Source organism: Haematobia irritans, chromosome 5 (genome assembly GCF_050003625.1).
Source record: "Haematobia irritans isolate KBUSLIRL chromosome 5, ASM5000362v1, whole genome shotgun sequence".
Classification (NCBI taxonomy): Eukaryota; Metazoa; Arthropoda; class Insecta; order Diptera; family Muscidae; genus Haematobia; species Haematobia irritans.
The window spans coordinates 100,919,235-100,940,510 of record NC_134401.1 but is presented as its reverse complement, the minus strand read 5'-3'; the positions used below and the strand labels follow the sequence as shown (position 1 = coordinate 100,940,510).

At 32.6% G+C, this 21,276-nt stretch overlaps 3 protein-coding genes across 3 annotated transcripts; 2 read left to right on the top strand and 1 right to left on the bottom strand.

Moving 5' to 3' along the window:
- The first annotated feature begins 3,896 nt into the window (after positions 1-3,896).
- Positions 3,897-9,822, top strand: LOC142238246 (E3 ubiquitin-protein ligase ZNF598). Its single transcript, XM_075309844.1, has 6 exons — positions 3,897-4,275; positions 4,357-4,502; positions 4,615-5,184; positions 5,313-6,576; positions 8,264-8,461; positions 8,989-9,822. Exons 1-6 carry the CDS (start codon positions 4,021-4,023, stop codon positions 9,184-9,186), a joined length of 2,631 nt encoding a protein of 876 aa, XP_075165959.1. The 5' UTR covers positions 3,897-4,020; the 3' UTR covers positions 9,187-9,822.
- Positions 9,823-13,071: 3,249 nt separating this feature from the next.
- Nurf-38 (Inorganic pyrophosphatase Nurf-38) lies at positions 13,072-18,990 on the top strand. The gene is made up of 5 exons (XM_075308813.1): positions 13,072-13,318; positions 16,473-16,591; positions 16,658-17,205; positions 17,277-17,386; positions 18,797-18,990. Exons 1-5 carry the CDS (start codon positions 13,087-13,089, stop codon positions 18,826-18,828), a joined length of 1,041 nt encoding a protein of 346 aa, XP_075164928.1. The 5' UTR covers positions 13,072-13,086; the 3' UTR covers positions 18,829-18,990.
- A 1,128-nt stretch (positions 18,991-20,118) lies between these two features.
- Positions 20,119-20,911, bottom strand: LOC142237480 (uncharacterized). The gene is made up of 2 exons (XM_075308814.1): positions 20,682-20,911; positions 20,119-20,629 (listed from the first exon to the last, which is right to left on the bottom strand). Exons 1-2 carry the CDS (start codon positions 20,787-20,789, stop codon positions 20,360-20,362), a joined length of 378 nt encoding a protein of 125 aa, XP_075164929.1. The 5' UTR covers positions 20,790-20,911; the 3' UTR covers positions 20,119-20,359.
- Positions 20,912-21,276: the final 365 nt, after the last annotated feature.

Below are 21,276 nucleotides of genomic sequence, written 5' to 3'. Positions count from 1 at the left end.
ACCGAATTGGATGGTATATTTGATATTGAACAATTTGTTGACAAATTTGGTATAGAAGGTTTGAGCATTTTAGCGGATTTCTTGGAGAAGACTGGTCCATGCATTTAGTTTCATCACAGCATTGCGATGTCTATTAGTGTTGGCTTTGTGATTCCGGGCCAAATAAGTCTTCCAATAAGGGTGTTTTTTTTCATCGGCATTGGGAGCAACTTAAAAGGAAAAAAAGAAAAAAAAAAAAAAAAAAAAAAACATAACCATAGCGATTGGCGGTAGGAGATATATTTTTCAGCGACAAACATATACAACAACCTTTTCGGCAAAAATTTCATCGTGGAAACAAACCAAGAAATATAAACGTTTGAAAAATGTCAAATTCCACAAAGGATTAGTGTAATATTCATGTTGAGAAATAGTTGAGAAAAATTCTTAACAAAAACCAGACATTACCCTCGAAGTAGAATTCAACACATTAAGGCCGGTACTCTGTTCGGTTTTCGCGTTGAAACTCCATACAAAACCAAAAAATGCGGTACTCTGTTCGGTTTTCGCGTTGAAACTCCACACAAAACCAAAAAATGCGAAAAATTTGCGAAATTTTTTCCATTTGTGATACTTTGTTTTTTCGTGTTGAAAAACTGACGTTTATAGCACGGCGCCATTTGAAATGTGAATTAAGAAATAATTTATTTATTAAAAACTATTTGTGCGGGTTTATAAATCAAACACGGACTATATTTTTGTTCCGAAACTATACAAAGGATCAAAGGAATAGCAGATCAATTGCCCAAGGAAAAATAAAATGTTATTTTGTAAAAACAAGCAACAACCACCACCTTAATCCAATATCGCTCCCTGTAAAATAGCGCTCCAAGCTACCTAAAAAAACGCCGCTTTCTATGTGCGAAATAATGGTTTCCATAAAAATTTTTCGCAAGAATGAACATAGTACCGGCCTTTAGCAATAATTTATCAACTGTAATCCTCAAATTGAAATGTATCGCTACTCAAAAAGATCTCTAATTATTTTCGACAAATTAAAAATTAACATTGTTACGAGTATTTTTCAACCAAAATTTGTATAAAAGCTAACCCTACTTTTGTTTTATTTATTGATTTTCGACAACAACAAAACCCAATAAACGCACGACGAATGTTTTCCAAATGCAACATCTTTTTAGTTTGAGTGTAAATATATAATTTCCAACATAAATTTAACTTGACTTGAAACAGCTCATCTTAAATACATTTTCAAATTGTTTGCGAATTACTTCCAAATCCCCAAAATGTTGACGAAAGCTTTGAAAATGTGTTGAAAATAATGACTATTTTGAATACTTCTTCTTTACTACTTCTTTGTGCAACGAAGTTCGTGGTCAATTCAAAGAAATAAAAAAAATCCACAAAGGATTAGTGTAATATTCATGTTGAGAAATAGTTGAGAAAAATTCTCAACAAAAACCAGACATTACCCTCGAAGTAGAATTCAACACATTAACAATAATTTATCAACCGTAATCCTCAAATTGAAATGTATCGCTACTCAAAAAGATCTCTAATTATTTTCGACAAATTAAAAATTAACATTGTTACGAGTATTTTTCAACCAAAATTTGTATAAAAGCTAACCCTACTTTTGTATTATTTATTGATTTTCGACAACAACAAAACCCAATAAACGCACGACGAATGTTTTCCAAATGCAACATCTTTTTAGTTTGAGTGTAAATATATAATTTCCAACATAAATTCAACTTGACTTGAAACAGCTCATCTTAAATACATTTTCAAATTGTTTGCGAATTACTTCCAAATCCCCAAAATGTTGACGAAATCTTTGAGAATGTGTTGAAAATAATGGCTATTCTGAATACTTCTTCTTTACTACTTCTTTGTGCAACGAAGTTCGTGGTCAATTCAAAGAAATAAAATAATTGGAAAATTTTAGACAAATAACTGAATTTACTCCAACAAGTTTGCTATAATTGGTCAATTCAAAATAAAAAAGAAAACTAAAATATTTGGATGATAGATTCTTGGAAACATTATGGAGCTGACTGATGAAAAAATGATGGTAGTTTATCGACAAGAAAAACAATTCAAAGCGCATCTTATTAAAATTGGTAAAAACTCGATGTTTTTGAATATCAACAACTTCTGGATGAAAATGTTTTGTAACTGCGTTTGGCCCAGTTTTTTTGTGAACCGTTTTTTCGGTACTGTTTTTTTGCCACCCGTTTTTTGCCCTGTTTATTTTTTTTTCGCCTACCGCTTTTTGCCCTATTTTTTGCGAACTGTTTTTTGGCCCTGTTTTTTACGAACCATTTTTTGGGCACTGTTTTTTATCCTAGAAGGGTTAAACAAATTTGTGAGTATAATACTTTGTGACCATATTCACTTTAAACATCATACCAAGAGTCAACATCTTGATCTATACAAAAATTTAACAACAATTAAACTGATTAACAAAAACAGAGAATTGTCCGTCTGTTCCCTGCCAAAATTTTTTGGAATTTCATGGCACTTCTGAAAATCCCCACCACGTAGAAAACAGTCCTAAACGATATCCAAAACTCGTCACAAAAGTACCGTCACTATTGAGATGTTGTACCACGCCAGGTTACTTCAAAAAAGCATCGCATTAGTGCAATTATTAGGTGTCTTTTTAGATACATTTAGAACGATGCCAAAGAGCCCCTTTTAGGATAGTTGTAACAGAATCATAGTGTAAAATACGATTGCTTAGATGTTTATTCATTTGAATAAAAATTTATAAATTGTTCGAGGTATAACATTTATACGAATAAAAACACATTGAACATTGTTATAGCAAAGAGATTGTGTTGATTTATAGGTTGCAATTCTGCTATATTCGCCTTATGCTCCAGCGTCTATCAGTTTTTATTCTTGATGGAGGCAGCGTGTCTGGAAAATATTTAAAAAATTATCACTTTATTCATTTTGGAAAGTCGAAAATTATTAACCAGTATACCTTTCACAATTTTTAGCTTAATAACTATGTTTTCGGCACTTCATCTTCGTTTTTATTTAAATAATTTATAATAAGCTAGTTGCGCTTGGTGTTTCACAAAATATAAAATGGCTCTTGTTACAATAGTGATGGCAAAATTTCATATACATTTCGTACTTTTTGATACGTTTCCCCATCACAGTTGGAGATTGTTGTAGTGTCACATATGAGTCTGTAGAAGCGATGAGGATGAAATGGAACTTTGAAATGCTGGCAGGTATGTAAAAGAGTTTAAAAATTATGTTTAAACTATTTAAAGTTTTTATTTTTTTTTTTTATTTTTATTTGTTGATATATATATTTGTTGATATATATATTTGTGGATTGTAGTGTACGATGTATTTCGCTTAGTTTTGATACCATTTTCTACTTTTTTTCTTTCGAAATTCCCTAGAATTTTGGCTTTGACTTTCATTTAGAATGTAGAAAAAAATATTAATGTTAATTTTTAAAAATATAATGTTAATTTTTAATTTGTCCTGTATTCGAAATTATTTGAGAAATTATTGAGAACGCGATTTTCTCAACTTGAATAATAATACCCTGATTGTTTGAATTTGAAGAATTTTGGCTTTGACTTTCATTTAAAAGGAAGAAAAAAATATTAATGTTAATTTTTAAAAATATAATGTTAATTTTTAATTTGTCTTGCATTCGAAATTATTGAGAACGCGATTTTCTCAACTTGAATAATAATACCCTGATTATTTGAAAAACGTCTTGAAGTATTATTGAATTTTAGGATTTTTCAAACGTTTGTGTTTATTGTGTTCAACCACATAGTATTATTACCGTGAATAGATACATCATGCTACATTTGTCATAAACGTCAACAACGTCGGACATTTTCTCATTACCTCCGACTCCATAGTCTGGAGCCGTTCACGTCATAATAAAAAACAATTGTGAAGTCGTGGTAAATCAACCCAACTTTTGTAAGAAATCTCGCTGAAAAACGTCCTATTCTAAAATATTTCTTTACTCTAATCACAATGAGCGCTGAAAACAAAAAGTCTTCGAAGAAATCGACCCAAGCTGGAAAAGCAACTGTTGAACGGCCAATTCCTGCGTCGTCTTCGTCTACCAATGTCTCCATCTCGGACGATGCTTGTGTGGTTTGTTTTAAACAATGTCTAATATTCAGTGTAGGAGAGTGTGACCACCCCGTCTGCTACGAATGTTCAACGAGGATGAGAGTACTCTGTGAGCAAAATGAATGCCCAATCTGTAGACAGGTCTTATCGAAGGTAACATCTTCACAAAGGCAATGTGAAAACATTGAGTTCTAATAAGAACCCGTATTCTGCCACTATTTGAAAATTTTCTAGGTTATATTCACTTACGACAAGTTGCAATATCGTGAATTGGAGGCTAAGAATCGGTCGGAATACTATAGTAAAAAGTATAAAATTTGTTTTTATACAAGCGCTATACAGCAGAAATTTTTCGAGTTGCTGGAGCATCCTTGCCCAAAGTAAGAACAATAAGATTACAAGCTATTGCTAATTTCTCTTTTTAGACAACACCACTTGCTAGCTCTCTTGAAAACATGATTTGTTCACACACACTTTTCGTATATCTTTCAGATGCAATTGCCCACCTTATCGTACTTTTCAAGGTCTTCGAAATCATGTTCGTAAAGAGCATGACCACTACTACTGCGAATTATGCGTGGAACATTTAAAAATATTTACGTTTGAAAGGCGATGTTATACGCAGGCTGAATTGGGTATACATCGCACAAAAGGTGACCCAGACAATCGCTCGCATCGTGGACATCCGCTTTGTGAATACTGCAATAAACGGTATTTGGATCGAGATGAATTGTTCCGTCATTTGAGACGAGAACATTACTATTGTCACTTTTGTGATGCAGATGGGTGCAATGAGTTCTATCGGGACTATGCGGCGTTAGCTGAACATTTTCGGCAAGACCACTTTTTGTGTGAAGAAGGAAAGTGTGCAACCGAAGAATTTACTGGCGCATTTCGATCAGAGATTGATTTTAAGGCCCATGTTGCAAATGTTCATGGTAGAGGGATGAATAAGCAACAGGCGAAACAAACGCGAACTTTACAACTGGAGATTACATTAGGTCCAAGAGGTCGGTCTGGACAAACGGAACAAGGAGTGGCAAATATGAGATCAAGGGGAGGGTAGGCACAAATATAATTTCCTAACCAATTTTAATAGATTTGTTATTTGTTTACCAAAATAATTGTTTTGTTAACTCGATATAAAAGCCAATTGGTTAACATTGAATTATATCTTAATTCTATTGCAGGAATGGAAATCATGAGGCGGAACCAGAAATTGATGAACCTGCATATAATCTCCCTGCTCAGTCTCAAAATCGACCCAATATTAATCCTTGTAGCGAACAAGAATTCCCATCTCTGGCCGGTGGTTCAAGTGGCCCCAGCTTGTCTCTAACAAGGCCTCCTCCTCCCACAATTATCAATCATAATCGGGTGTCCGGTCTCGCGAGAACAAAAGAAAACTTCCCCGCCTTAGGTGGAAACAGTTCAAATAGCGGTACCGGTGGTGATGGTGGTGGCTTTAATAATGCTATAAAAACTCAGCAACCGATTTCTGCTATGCTAAAAAAGAAACCATCCCAACCTACGGGAGCTGTACCAAGAACACCAGCGCCAAAGAATGGCCCAACTAGTAGTAGCGGTATGGTTATACATGTGTCCAATCGACCTGCAAGTAACGTCAGCACAGGCCCGGCTAAAAAGTCAAGTGCTGTTGACTTTCCCGCATTACCAGCTGGAAAATCAAAAAAGGGTAAATCGGTGGCCTTAACAGAAGATATGTCCTCATCGGGCTTACAACTGCCCGTATCAACTGTTGCTGCAAAACATCGCACACTAGTCGACGATTATGTTTCAGTAGCCAACCCTGCAAATTTTCAAAAAATACAAATGGTCCAAAAAGAGGAGCTAGAAGCTAAAGCCCGTAAAGAAGCTGAGGCTCGCAGTGCGCCAAAATTAACGTCGCAAGATTTTCCCTCCTTGGGCGGAACAGCTCCGGCAAGATCATCAGCGCCTGCCGGAAATAGCTGGGTCAAACCCGTTGTCAACGAAAAACGCCAAAAGGAATTGGAAAATCGCAAAAATAAAGTTGCTCCAGCACCAGTTTTGCCTAAAGCGAATAGTCAAGCGGTAAATAAAAATGCGGCTTCGGTTTTAACCAATGGTAATGTCCAAAGTAATGCTACCAATATTGCAAACAACAAGAAGGATAAGAAATCCAAAGATAAAAAAGCAAAAGAGCCTGAAAAGAGTACTAACAACAATAACAACGAAAATAAAGCGACAAATAATCATGTGAATAACAATAACAATCAAAAACCCTCTGTATCTCCACCTACATCACCGCAGACTAAGAAAACACCACCAGGGGAATACCATTCTAATGTAACTGTCAATTCGGTGGCAAAATCACCAAATAATTTGACATTTACGAGTTCATTGGGGGAAAGCTATAGTATTTTGCCTGCCCATACATTTACCCCACCAACCGATGCAATACTACGCAATCAGGTATGTAGTTATTTTGTTCTAGATTAGAAAACACGCCAGCCCTATAATATTCTCGACATCTCCCAAATGTGATCAGCAAACGTTTAGTTTGCCGCTACACACAAAAAATTTTTTTCTGATTCAATCACGAAATTAATTGATCCAATTAATTTTTTAATTGAAATTTCTTCAATCACAGAAATGATAGTATCAATTAAAAAATTAATTGAAGGTCAATTAAACAATTAATTGATCCAATTAAAAAATTAATTGATACTATTAATTTTTGTGATTGATGTTTGTTTCAATTAAAAAGTTTGTTGAATCAATTAAATTATTAATTGAATATTTTTTAAAATTCAATTAAAATTTTAATTGGAAAAATGTTCGTGAAATTTTTTTCTGTGTATACAAAGCCTTTGTAAATTATTGTCTTTATTATGATAGCTTTTTTGTAGATTTCAGCCAACCTAAAACATGTATTAGAGTAATTGAGTTTACAAAGTAGCTGATAATTTTTTGCTATTTCAGCAAACAGTGATTCCTCTTCATTTCTCTGCACAGTGTTGCCAATTTGGTGCTTTTTGATTTCTAAAAAGCACCAAATTGCCTTTTTGGTGCCTTTTCAAAAAAAGCACCAACTTGGTGCTTTCTGGCATTTTCATGTAGTGCTTTTGGTGCTTTTTTATTTTGAACAGTATTAAGTTTAATTGATACAAAAATTTTGATTAGACTTTCAAGAGCCGAAGAAACTCAAATTTATTGCCAAATATAGAATTTGATTGTTATGAAGTTGGTATTGATTATTTTTTAATTAATATTGTTATTTAGGGTATTCTGTAGGAAAGTCCAGCGATGAGTGTCGAATTTTTGAATTTGGTAAAGATGTCATTAAAAACCTTTGTATTAAATTCACAAAAGCACGCACAACTGAAATAAGCAATAGACTCCTTCTATATATTAATATTTTGAAAGTTGAAAAACATCACTGATTAAAATGAATTGGACGAAAGCATTAAAACTGATCAAAGTGTATACTTGAATAGCGGTTCATAATGGTGAGTACTAAGCCGCTAAAGTGAAAACTATATCAGTAAAAAAGACATAAAATTATGCATATTTGCTGCAAATTTTATTATAACTTGATGGGGAATAGCCAAAACCAAATTTTCACAAAGTTTGTATTCCTTAAAATGAATTATTAAAGAAGTTGTAATTGTGAAAAAATGACTATTTTAGCAGCTAAACTCGATCGTAATACCCACCTTAACTTCTTAAAATTCAATTCACAAAAGTTCTATAAAACATCTTTGGAAGTTTTTTTTTTATTTTTTTTTATTTTTTTTTTTAGTACAGCATTTAATTTTCGATTTTGTGGTGGAAGGTGGTATGTTAGAATTTATAATATATTTTTGGTGCTTTTTGGCCTTGGGGAGTTGGCAACACTGTCTCTGCAGCCTTTTTGCTTTTTTGGGGATTTCTCTGCTGTGTTTACTAACAAATTTCTTCGAGTGTTTGTAAAGCAATAGAAACAAAAAGTCTGGATGCTTCTCAAAAAGAAAACATTTTGCTGATTTCTTTGGTGTTTTTAGAAATTCTTTTGGGGACTGGAATATACAAAACTCCATTTATTTTTGTTTGAAAATTCTCCCATACTTTGATTGCTTCCCTTGTAAAGTTACATATTTGTTTTTTTTTTTTCTTGTAGAGATTAATTTTGTACTTCAGAGATATTTTGGAATCTATGGAAGCATTAGAAGAGTTTCGTTATATATCTCAAATGTATCGTGATGGTTTGGTTAATGCCGATGCCTATTATGAACATTGCCAAGCTGCCTTAAAGGATAAATTTGATGGAGTGTTCCCAGAGCTTGTAGTACTACTGCCCGACATAAGTAAACAACAGGTACGATACTAAACATCTCACTTCAAACCTTTTTATTCAAATTATCAGGTAAAATGAAAAGTCCTCGGTTGACAGTTTAAAAGAAATGTGTCGGGTCATTGATTTATGAATTATAGCATTTTGAATGTTATTGTGAAACATGAATAAAAAGAAATTTCTCACTGTCCCAGAAAAATCAAATATCAAATAAAGGCATGTCTGCCTCAATTAATAAAAAAGCAACATGAGAATCTTCAGAAAATGTTATTGTTGAATTGAGGCTAAACGGCCTTACCAAAATAATGAAGACTATAAGAACGTATCTGAAATAATATCGAGTTTTTGTATGACAGTTTATTTTCTAGAGACATGTATTTAATAGACTCGCTCAAAAAGCCATAATTCATAAATTAGTGATCCAACCTCTGTAAAACGTTAGTTTAAGACTAACTAAATATCGAAATGCCGAAGGCGTTTCAACTGTCCTGGTAGTTAGTATTTTGTATTAACAATTCTAATAAATATTTTTTTTTTTTTATAATTTTCAGTCACTATATTTGGTACATCAACAACGGCTGAACACGTTACCGCCGGCGCAACGTAAAAACCTACCGATAATGGAAGTTTGTTCGACTTGTAAACAAGTATTGCTGCCAGTCGATATGGCTGATCATAAGAAAATGCATGAAATTGTACAAAATTTTCCAGAATTAAGTGGAAATCGTAAATCTGCTACAAAGGCCTAGAGAAATTCTGATCGAATTTCCAAAACAAAAATACTTTTTTTGTGAAATGATCATTGGCTTTAATATGTTCTAATCACATTTCGTATAAGTTTCTATGTACATATGTATACAAATGCATATACATACATAAAAAATTTCAGTTTTCTTTTAATTTTTAAAAATTGTAGTTCATCTTTTTATAATTTTTTTTTTAAGTATTTTATTGTATTTTAATGTATTTACTCTAAATACATTCTACATGTGGGTGTCTTGTAAAACACACTGCGAACAAATAAGCTTTATTACAGTTTATCCTACCTTAAAGTTGCAACATTTTTATAACATGTAAACAACATAACTACAAGCATATACAACATTGTTTAAAACAAATATAAACTATTTTTATGGACATCAAATGAAGAATTTATAATTTTACTATTACCATTGAACTACTATATTCCTGTGCTTATATCTATAACTCTGTTCAACATAGATCCTTTTTTTTTGTTCATATTGGATATTTTTTTGTTATTTATCTGGTATAGATACACTCAAAAACTGCAAAAACAATACATTTGTGTGTACTGTGAAATAAATAGTGATTTCAATTTGTTTAGAACAAAATAAAATAAAGTAATAAGGTGACACATTTGTTAACGAATGTGAAAAAAATCATTGTAAGAAGGGACGATATTGTGGAAAAAGGGCTTCATACCAGCGAACATATATTTAAATCTCCTTATAATTTAAATTTGTTCTAGGATATAATATACACTCGAATATACTAAACCCTGTATTCATTTCCAACGTAAATTTCGTTTGCGAAAACAATTTTGCTAATTATTCCTGTGCAAGCGAATTGTAACCAATCAATTTTTCGTTAGCAAATATATTTTCTCCCTTAAAGGCCGATAAGCACCTCCAGCAGATATTTCCGCTTCCCATAAGAAATGCATTGCTATATATTTGCTCACGAAACGTTATTATTGATTGTTTACATTTTGCTCCCATAAGAATCGCATCGCAAAACTGTGTTATTGGCAAGCAAAAAAAATTTCCACTAGAGGTGCATACCGGGCTATAGGCTGATATGCATTTGCCATTTTGGTCCGATCGGACCTAAATTGGTCCAAACAATTATTAAATGTTAAATTTGGTCCGATGGTCGGACCATTTTCGTCAAGTCTGTAATTTTTCCAATTTTTAAAATTTTGAAATAAAGGGTGATTTGTTAAGAGCTTGATAACTTTTTTTTAAAAAAAAACGCATAAAATTTGCAAAATCTCATCGGTTCTTTATTTGAAACGTTAGATTGGTCCATGACATTTACTTTTTGAAGATAATTTCATTTAAATGTTGACCGCGGCTGCGTCTTAGGTGGTCCATTCGGAAAGTCCAATTTTGGGCAACTTTTTCGAGCATTTCGGCCGGAATAGCCCGAATTTCTTCGGAAATGTTGTCTTCCAAAGCTGGAATAGTTGCTGGCTTATTTCTGTAGACTTTAGACTTGACGTAGCCCCACAAAAAATAGTCTAAAGGCGTCAAATCGCATGATCTTGGTGGCCAACTTACCGGTCCATTTCTTGAGATGAATTGTTCTCCGAAGTTTTCCCTCAAAATGGCCATAGAATCGCGAGCTGTGTGGCATGTAGCGCCATCTTGTTGAAACCACATGTCAACCAAGTTCAGTTCTTCCATTTTTGGCAACAAAAAGTTTGTTAGCATCGAACGATAGCGATCGCCATTCACCGTAACGTTGCGTCCAACAGCATCTTTGAAAAAATACGGTCCAATGATTCCACCAGCGTACAAACCACACCAAACAGTGCATTTTTCGGGATGCATGGGCAGTTCTTGAACGGCTTCTGGTTGCTCTTCACTCCAAATGCGGCAATTTTGCTTATTTACATAGCCATTCAACCAGAAATGAGCCTCATCGCTGAACAAAATTTGTCGATAAAAAAGCGGATTTTCTGCCAACTTTTCTAGGGCCCATTCACTGAAAATTCGACGTTGTGGCAGATCGTAAGTCTATTCATGATGAAATGTCAAAGCATACTGAGCATCTTTCTCTTTGACACCATGTCTGAAATCCCACGTGATCTGTCAAATACTAATGCATGAAAATCCTAACCTCAAAAGAATCACCCTTTAAATAAAATTTTGACAAAATTTTCTATAGAAATAAAATTTTGACAAATTTTTCTATAAAAATGAAATGTTGACAAAATTTTCTATAGAAATAAAATTTTGACAAAATTTTCTGTAGAAATCAAATTTTGACAAAATTTTCTATAGAAATAAAATGTTGACAAAATTTTCTATAGAAATAAAATATTGACAAAATTTTCTATAGAAATAAAATTTTGACAAAATTTTCAATAGAAATAAAATTTTGACAAAATTTTCCATAGAAATAAAATTTTGATAAAATTTTCTATAGAAATAAAATTTTGTCAAAATTTTCTATAGAAATAAAATTTTGACAAAATTTTCTGTAGAAATCAAATTTTGACAAAATTTTCTGTAGAAATCAAATTTTGACAAAATTTTCTATAGAAATAAAATGTTGACAAAATTTTCTATAGAAATAAAATATTGACAAAATTTTCTATAGAAATAAAATTTTGACAAAATTTTCAATAGAAATAAAATTTTGACAAAATTTTCCATAGGTTTGGAGCCCGTCGTGTAGTACGCATATCAATCGTATTGAACGTCTTCAGAAAAAATTTGTGAAGTTTTGCTTAAGTTCACTCAATTTTACTGAGCCAATTCCACTCTATGAGCATCGATGTAAATTGATACATTTGCCTACATTAAAAGATCGAAGACTTCTGCAATGCATTCTATTCTTATATAAAGTTATATGTGGCACTTTAGATTGTCCTTATATTCTTAGTAAAATAGGATTTCATGTACCATCCCGAAGATTAAGAAATTTTGAAGTTTTTCATGTTCCTTGTCATAGAACTAGCTACGCTATGAATGAGCCCATCACTAGATTTCTTACAGAATGTAATAGAATAAGTTTGCTATACGACGTAGACTTTTCTTTGAATATTAATCAATTTAAGAACTTGTTAAACACAATTTATTATTAAGCATTAAGGAATATTTTTCCCTAGACGAAATAAATAAATAAAATTTTCTATAGAAATAAAATTTTTCCAAATTTTCTATAGAAATAAAATTTTGACAACATTTTCCATAGAAAAAATTCTATCGAAGTAAAATGTTGGAAAAATTGTATCTCTTATATTAGTTTAGTTTGGAAAAATGATCCGGTGGTACGAATTTTGGTCCAATTTAGGAAAAATGTTGGTCCAAAATAAAAATTCATTGTGGCAACGCTGCTTCTGGTAGAAAAATGTAAAAATCGATAACAATGCTTCACAGAATTTTCCGTACCAAAAAAACACCAATGCATTTTTTTGTGAAAATTTCGTTAATTTCGATCTTAGTACTCACTCACTTTTGATATAATAATGGTGTTATTTAAACAGCGCTACAAATGTTCCATAAATTATCAAAACATTTGTTCTTTTCACTCGTAAAATTATCAAACAAAAGTCTAGGCCAATTATTTTTTTAAACAAAAATCGACGCCAATATGGCGTTATTTATTACAATAAGTATCCGAAAACAGAGATTAGGTTCGAACTTATAGGAAACCTTCTAAAACACGCATTTTCTTATTCAAAAGCCATTGGTTGCCACAATAACAAATTGTCTTACATTTTTTTACGCGAACCAAGCTATTGTATTTCAAATTGGCAATGCAACTATCGCAAAATCTAACGCGAAAGCACGCCGTTAGGGATGACGATGATCATCGTCTGGCCAGACGTATTCGAGATGCGTTGAGGGGGACGATGGAACGCTTTTGAATTAGGATAATAAAATTTGCTACCTGGCCAAATGTCGCGCTTGTTCACACTTTCGTCCGGTTACTATAACGTGTTTGGCAGACCGGCGTGTTTTCTCGAAAGGGGAAAATTGTTCTCGTCATCAGTAGTTTCATTTAATCATAAAACTTGTATATTCCAGCGACAGAAGTTAGCTACAAGCAATTCCAAACGCACTATGGCCACATCATACCAGATTATCGAAAAGGGAGCACCCAATTCTACAAATTATAGCATTTACTACAGTAAGTAGGGCTGGTTAATTAAATTTTACTAAGAGGTACACTAATTAAAATGACTTTGACCATAACATTACATGTGCATGATTAAAGAAATGGTAGTTGGTGTTATCATACCATTAACCCCCTACCCTTCACTATTCAGTTATGACAATACACTCAATTGAAGCTTATGCAATTTTTTTGTATACAATATTGATGGCACTCGTTGATAAGAGCTCAGAATTAGAGACGGATAATTTTTTTTCTGCTACGGTGGCTGTGCATTATTGCAGTACGTAAATAGTAGTGATTTTTAGATAATATTTGTTTCTTTAACCCTCTAATGCCCGAATCCGCCTTTAGGCGGGCTTGGTTTAAAGGGGAAGCTTTTAGTAAAACACACAGACAATAAAAACAAAATTTAAAGCCTGTTTCGGTATGTCGAACGATCTCTATAGATCGAATGAAATGCATAGAAACAGCTGATTTTTGGTTATAAATTCAGCTGTTTGTTTCCATTTCAGTCGATTGATAGAGCTCGATGGACATACAGAAACAGGCTATTAGTTAAAACTCTAAAAGAGACTGCAGCATATACTGGGTTTTACATTATAGGTTTTTTCTTGTTTAGTTTTATTGCTTTTGTATCATAAATCTTAGACATTTTTTCAGCTCCCAAAGAAATAGGGCATTAGAGGGTTAAGGCAGGTTTAATGTGAACTTTAGCATTTGATCAGTTTCCAGTTTCTCTCTCATAAGAAATGCATAGCACAGTGTTGATATCCAAATGAGATAGATCCTAAGTCAATCATTACTGGACATGAGCATCACTAGCTGAGTCGGCCTTCTCTTGAATTGAATTGATTCGGACGTATCATTTCTTTTGTAGAAAGGAAGTAGCTCCTTTAAATAGCTCCATCACGTTCTAATAATTCGTAGCGGTATTAATATATTCCATTACTGTCGTCTACTACCATACTTTTATGTCCATATTCATAATAATTTACTGACAGTTTATCGAACGAATTTGTATGGTAATAGTAGGTTTAAAGTTCATGTTAACTTTTATGAATATGGGGGTTAGATTTCTAACTTCGTGCAAATTGCATAAAAATTGTGGTGTCTAGAAGCCAAAGAGATAAAGGAGCAATTTGGGTCGATAGAGAATTAAATTTTATGTCGAAGTAGCAAGTAACCGGTTATGCGAGCCTAAGGTGTAGGTAAATAATCATTAATAAGAGCGGTTCTAGTGAACCCATTACTTTCATGTACATACATAAAAAGGTAAAGGTATCACCTCTCAAATGAGGTATGATCCAAGTTTTTCTGGCTATCGGTTTAGGTTCTACGTTAAAAAATGTTTTTGAAACATTTTCTTAAACCGTCTATAAATCAAAAAGTGTTCGATGTAAAGGTACTTTGTAACCGATTTAAATTGTACCCAACCCTTCCTCCGGATCTATGCTCTTATGAATTCAATTGTATTCGTGTTTTTCGAGAAGAATAAAATAGAAGAGGCTTTGCGTTAAAAAAAAATAGGAACTCTTTAAATATTCGCAATAGGGTATTTACTAGGGCGACCAATCGGGGAATGAAATAAATTCCCAGCAAAAACTAGGTAACCACATCTCATTACAATTGACCTTACCAGCAGTAAAGCTGTCATTACACGTTGCATTACATTGCGGCGAGTTATAATGACTAACTTGTAATGACAAAAATAAATACTTCTCGAACCTAATGTGAATTGACTATTGGATATATTATAACGTAATTCACGAATCCAACTCCCTTAAACCACCTACATTTATTTCTATTTTAAGTGTGAAATTAATTTTTAAATAGGCTTACCTATAAGATTACCGGGTAATGAGAGTTTTTGCTGGGTTGGAAAAAAACAAAGATATTGAAACAAAAAATACTTGATGTTATACTCAATTTTTTAATAAATCTATAAGATTGCTTTAAAAACATTCCAATAATTTGTTAGCCAAAGAATAAGATATTCCAGCCCGCATGTAAACGGTTTTAATTCCCTGATATCTGTATCAAGTGAGATGGTTTTATTGGCATTCATTTTAACCCACACTCTGACCCCCATACATTTATTATTTAGTTAAACTTGGGGCATGGCATTGAAAGTGTTAGGGGCTGCTTACGCAGTTGGACTTTGATATGAAATATACCTATTTTATATCATAACACCTTATTTATTTTCTTCCACGGCGGAATTTCTTATTTATTATATACTACTAAATATATTTATTGTCCAATTATAAAGTATATTGCTTATCACTTCTACAATAAGAAGATAAAAATATGTTGGTTTCAAATGAAAGTAATCGAAGTGAAACAATAGAATGCCCCAATAATCAAAAAATGGGTTATAAAATATATGCATATATCTAATGGCATAAAACATATTTGAATATGAAAAAAAACTACATTTTAAATATATATACAGCTCAGTGTAACTTAGGTTTTTTGATATTTTATATATCTAACTTTATTTTTCTTATAACCCTTGAAGGGATTTATTCAGTTCGGTTTCTCTTTACGGTCATTAAAAACAATTTTATTTATTATTTCTTATTTCTCTTTGGGGGTTTACCGTCATTTTTCCATGCATAATATTGCTTAATTTTCTGGGAATGTATTTGTCATAAAGGCAAGTTATAATTTAAAACTGCCTCTTTGATTAGGAATGACTAGAATTCATATGAATTTAATTTTAGTAGGACTGTCTTTTTATCAGAAGGGGAAATTATCAATTGACCTGATGTTATGTTTTTATGTTTTCTATTATTCAAAGATACTATGTGGCCATAACTGATAAAAAAAATAAATTTGCAAAAATCCAAAGAGGCTTCTAGTCATACTAATATGGATATTACATAAATCAAAGTAGATCTCACCTAAATATCGAAAAATCGATTTGATTGGGTCTCATACTGGTCCTAAATGACATTACATACAAATTGTGTAGTTACACTATTCTGCACCTTCCAATTAATGTGGTTATAATCAAGTGATGAAAATACTTCTATCAACTAAAATACAACAACAGGGTCACTCAATGACCCACTAAACTAATAATGACTTATAAATCATATTTCTTTGGTCTCTTTTTTTGCGAGCATAATTGATGTATGTATATGTATTACACGTTTACTTGTAGAAACTGCCTGTGGTAAGGGTATATCCCCATTGCACGACATTCCCCTCTATGCCAATGAAGAGAAGACAGTTTACAATATGGTGGTTGAAGTGCCACGTTGGACAAATGCTAAGATGGAGGTAAAATTTATCATTGGAATTTGCAGGTAAATTATCTAATTGCGTGTTTTGCTTTTTATCCTGTAGATTAGTTTGAAGAATCCATTGAATCCCATCAAACAAGATGTTAAAAAGGGTAAACTACGTTTTGTGGCCAACTGTTTCCCTCACAAGGGTTATATTTGGAATTATGGTGCATTCCCACAGACCTGGGAGAATCCCGATCACATTGAACCCAGCACTGGTTGCAAGGGAGACAATGATCCCATTGATGTTTTGGAAATTGGTTATAGAGTGGCCAAACGTGGAGATGTGGTACAAGTCAAAGTGTTGGGCACTATTGCTTTGATTGATGAGGGCGAAACTGATTGGAAAGTCATTGCCATTGATGTGAAAGATCCTTTGGCAGAGAAAATGAATGATATTGGCGATGTTGATAAATATTTCCCTGGATTATTGAGAGCTACCGTGGAATGGTTCAAGATTTACAAAATACCTGATGGCAAGCCAGAAAATCAATTTGCTTTCAATGGAGATGCTAAAAATGCTGCTTTTGCTATCAATGTTGTTTCTGAGACGCACAAGTTTTGGCAAGGATTAATTAGTCAACAATTGGAAGGAGGTTCAATTTCACGGTATTTATTCCAAATAAAAATAAATACATGTACATATTTGACTTTAATTATGTTTTTGCTTTGTTTTGTAGACTAAATACTACGGTCACCGACTCACCATTCCATACCAATACCGAAGAGGCTGAAAAAATTATCTCTGAAGCTCCAGAAGGTGGCGAAGTTGAAGATGTAACCGATATAGGTAAGATACACTTTCTCCCCTCTAACATCTACGCTAAACTGTAGCTTTGCTGTAACTGTCGATGTAGCGCACACATAATCTATCCACTTATACACTTGCTAATATGTGCATGTCGTCCAATACACTCGAAAGCACTATTTTGGATTTATTTTATTTTATTTTTATTATAGATTTAAAAATATATACATAGGGATAGAGGTTAATTTCATAGTTTATTACATTCATAATATGCTTGAAATTTTAATTTTTCCATATTTGAAAATAGCTTTCCTATACAAAAGCAAGACTTGAAATGTCAAAATGTACTATTTCGTTTGTAGTGGGTATTGCGTTTTAGGCAAAGAAGTTAATGTAAACTTCAAACCCACTTTTACAATGTAAATTCCATAGGAAAATTCGTATGAATTAAAACTAAAATTTGAGTAACTCTGTAATGCCCCATTTTTTGTTCAGCTATAGCTTTATCTCTTAAGGTGAGTACTATGTTCGGGTTTTTCACCAAAACACTAAACTAAAAGTACAAAAATATGTATGAAGACGATTATATTTTGATCGTCTTACCAAATAATGGAAGGAAAAGGTCCAAGGAATTGATTGCAAATAATTTTATATTTCTATATTAATTAATTAAAAAAAGTAACCGTGAAAACAAGCTGGTTTTCAGCTTGAAAACTGAACATATTACTCAGCTATAGATTGTAAAACAAAACAAAATCCAGTGTATGTTGTAACATTTTTTCATATTAACACTGGAACGTCATCCTTATTTTTTGAACACTAAAGTCATCCTTCGGCATTTTGACTACGGCTTATTTCACGACGGTATAATTTGCATCGTGAGCATTGAGTTTATTTTCTTATTCAATTTGTTTTTAATTCGTATAAAACAAAAATTCATAAAATGATATAACTTAAACTTTTCATTTCCGAATCGACTGAATTGTATTTTAGAAATAACGAGTCGTCATTTCGACGAAGGATGACTATCTTAAAATCTTTTTCGTAGTCTTAGGGAACTAAAAGATTCCCGACTTGACGAAGATGCCTGATGGCGAGAATGGGTATTACACGGTTAATAAATTGTGAGAATTCAAGGGCAATATATATTATATTTTAAATTCTAATTGTGTTTATTACCTGTAAGTGGTATTGTTAACAAAAAAAAAAAAAACTATGCGCTTATCCTTAACATAAAATGGAACTGATGTATAGATACGCATTTACAATGGTTTTGTGGCTAACCAAATAAACTATGCTTTTTAACATTTTTTATTATTACTTCCTAAGGTGTTTTGTAAATATTATTAACGCTTTTAATAAATAAAATATATATTTGTTTGTAGATGGCTTGGGTTTTTTATGGTTCCTAGATTTGATATATTTCCATACTTTTCTCCTTTCTCATTTCAGTTGATAAATGGCATTTTATTCATCTTAAGTGAAACAAGCAAGGCTCATCATTGATATTTTTGAAAAATGTTAACATAAAATGGCTAAAAAAACATTGAAATACTTACGATAATAGTATATGTAATCTTGAGGCATCCTTATTTAATTTAATGTAACAAAATACACCATAAAAAGTTCGCACCGCCAAAAAATTATGTACTTCGTTTTTTTCTTTATAAATTTAAAATAATTTGGAAAGTACGAATAAATGCATTATCCCAGACGTATATTGTTCATGGATCATATGTTTAAGACATGCATATAGCTCCCATATATATATTTTCAACCGATATTTCCATGTTTCGTAGTGTGAAAGTGGTGAGAGGGTTTGTGAATAGGTACTGTACGAAAACTAGGATCACCAAAGGCACCTGGTGCACAAAAAGAAGTCAATCGGTGAACTTTTTGGCCATTTGATCTAATTTTCGTTTCTCTAAGAGTAGTCCACCAGACTAAATAAATATAGCATTGTCGGTCTTAAAGCTACTGTAACTGGATATTTCTACAAGTTGCAGCATCAATATAACACAAAGCGCTGTTACAACAAATAGATAACTCTTGTATGCAAAGGGCCGTAGGTTCAATCCCGAATACCAAAATGTTTTTAGCTTTGTATGTGCCTTTTCCTGCATTTGGTAACCACTCATTGATAAACTGTAATATCACAATGCACTGAATAGTTTAAGTGCCCTCAAAATATCGTGATGTCACTAGTAGAGGTGTGCACGTGACACGAACATTTTCGTGATTCGTGCGTGAGCGTGAGTCACGACAATATCTTCGTGAGAGTGCGTGAGTAACGAATTACACTCACGAAAATATTCCTGCTCACAAACATAAAACGCTTAAGAGTTACCAAAAATATCGTGCGAGAGTATGATTTTTCAGTCGTGAGTGTGCGTGAGTAAACTATTACTCACGTGCACACCTCTAGTCACTAGCCTATCGTAGGAAAATAATTAGGAGTTTATAATTTGACGTATATAGGCGTTTCTTCTTCAGTAATTTTATATTTTGAATATATTGGTGTAGATTTAAATTTTCTTCAGGGGGTACCCATGTAATTCTTCTGTAAAGCAAAGGGCGGAGAGAATTGCAGAAATGCAAAAACAATGTTGGATATTTTGTTGAAAAATATTTGAAACCTTTTTTGGGAGCAAGATCCTTAAAGCTTTATTGGGTGCCTTTCAAATTTAAAAAAGGCTCCGAATTACCCAAAGTAGAATCGCATTAAACCAGCCTGTACTTTGATGGTACTTGTAAACAATAGGCAAATATGCCGATTTCAGTAACATAAGATTTTATTTATATCTACGAATAACAATACTAAAATGAACATTTATAAAAAAATGGTTTCATACTAATTGTATGAATGCAAGACATTTGCCTTGGTAAGATTATTGAAGAAAGAAAATTCCATACAAATTGTATGAGTGTTGAAACAATAAAAATCAATTCATATATGCACCTTGACAAAGGAAGTTGACATTAAAATTATAGAAAATCCATATCAATGGAAATTATTTAATTGCCATCATCTGTAGAAATGGTATCTGGTGATGATGTTATCATCTCGAAAGCTAAATCCATTATTTTGGCTTGTAAAACCAAAGACTGTCGGTCCGACAGGGTATCCATAATGGAACCCAAGTATTTTAAAAATCCTTCGTGATTGCTTTTCTTTCTTTTGGCCAAAACTGCTTTTAGTTTTTCAAGCGAATCGAGTATTCGACTTGTTTGGTCTCTCCACTCACACATGGAATTGTACATTTCCTGATTTACTATCTCATCCAGCTGGAAAATTGGCATTATAATAAATACACATATTCTTAATTTAAATACCTACGTCTTCATTTATGGGGCCAGATCGATCCCCTATATCTGCAACGATAGAGGCCGTAGCCTTCATATACTGAGCTACCAGGTAAAAACAATCAAGAATAGCCGAATCCATTCTGTAGTTATGAATATTATCTATAATCTAACGAGTGTTTGGTAAATTAATCCAAGTTTTGTGGAAATTCAAAACTTAATGGCGCAAAATTAAAGAACATATGATGGTCGCAGTTACGAAGTAGTGTTGGGAAAGTAACGAGTATTTGATTACAAGTACTCGTTACTGACTAATTTTTTGAGTACTCGTTACTAGTAAAAGAGTATTCAATATCTTCAATGCCAGTTTTTTTCTTCTGACGGTAAGTTGGCGGTTTGGAAGTAAAATTCTTGACTTCTTGGAAAATATTAATTGAAGTTTTCGAAAATCGTTTTATCAGTTAAAATAACACGAAAAGGATATATGGCTTCACCTTTGAAGAAAGTGAAAAATTTATCTGATTTCTTAACAACGTTTGCATTTGAAAAAATTTGCATTGGGTGTAGGTGGGAGCTATAATTTAAAGCATCACATGGATCACGTCTCATGCGAATAGTATGATTAATAA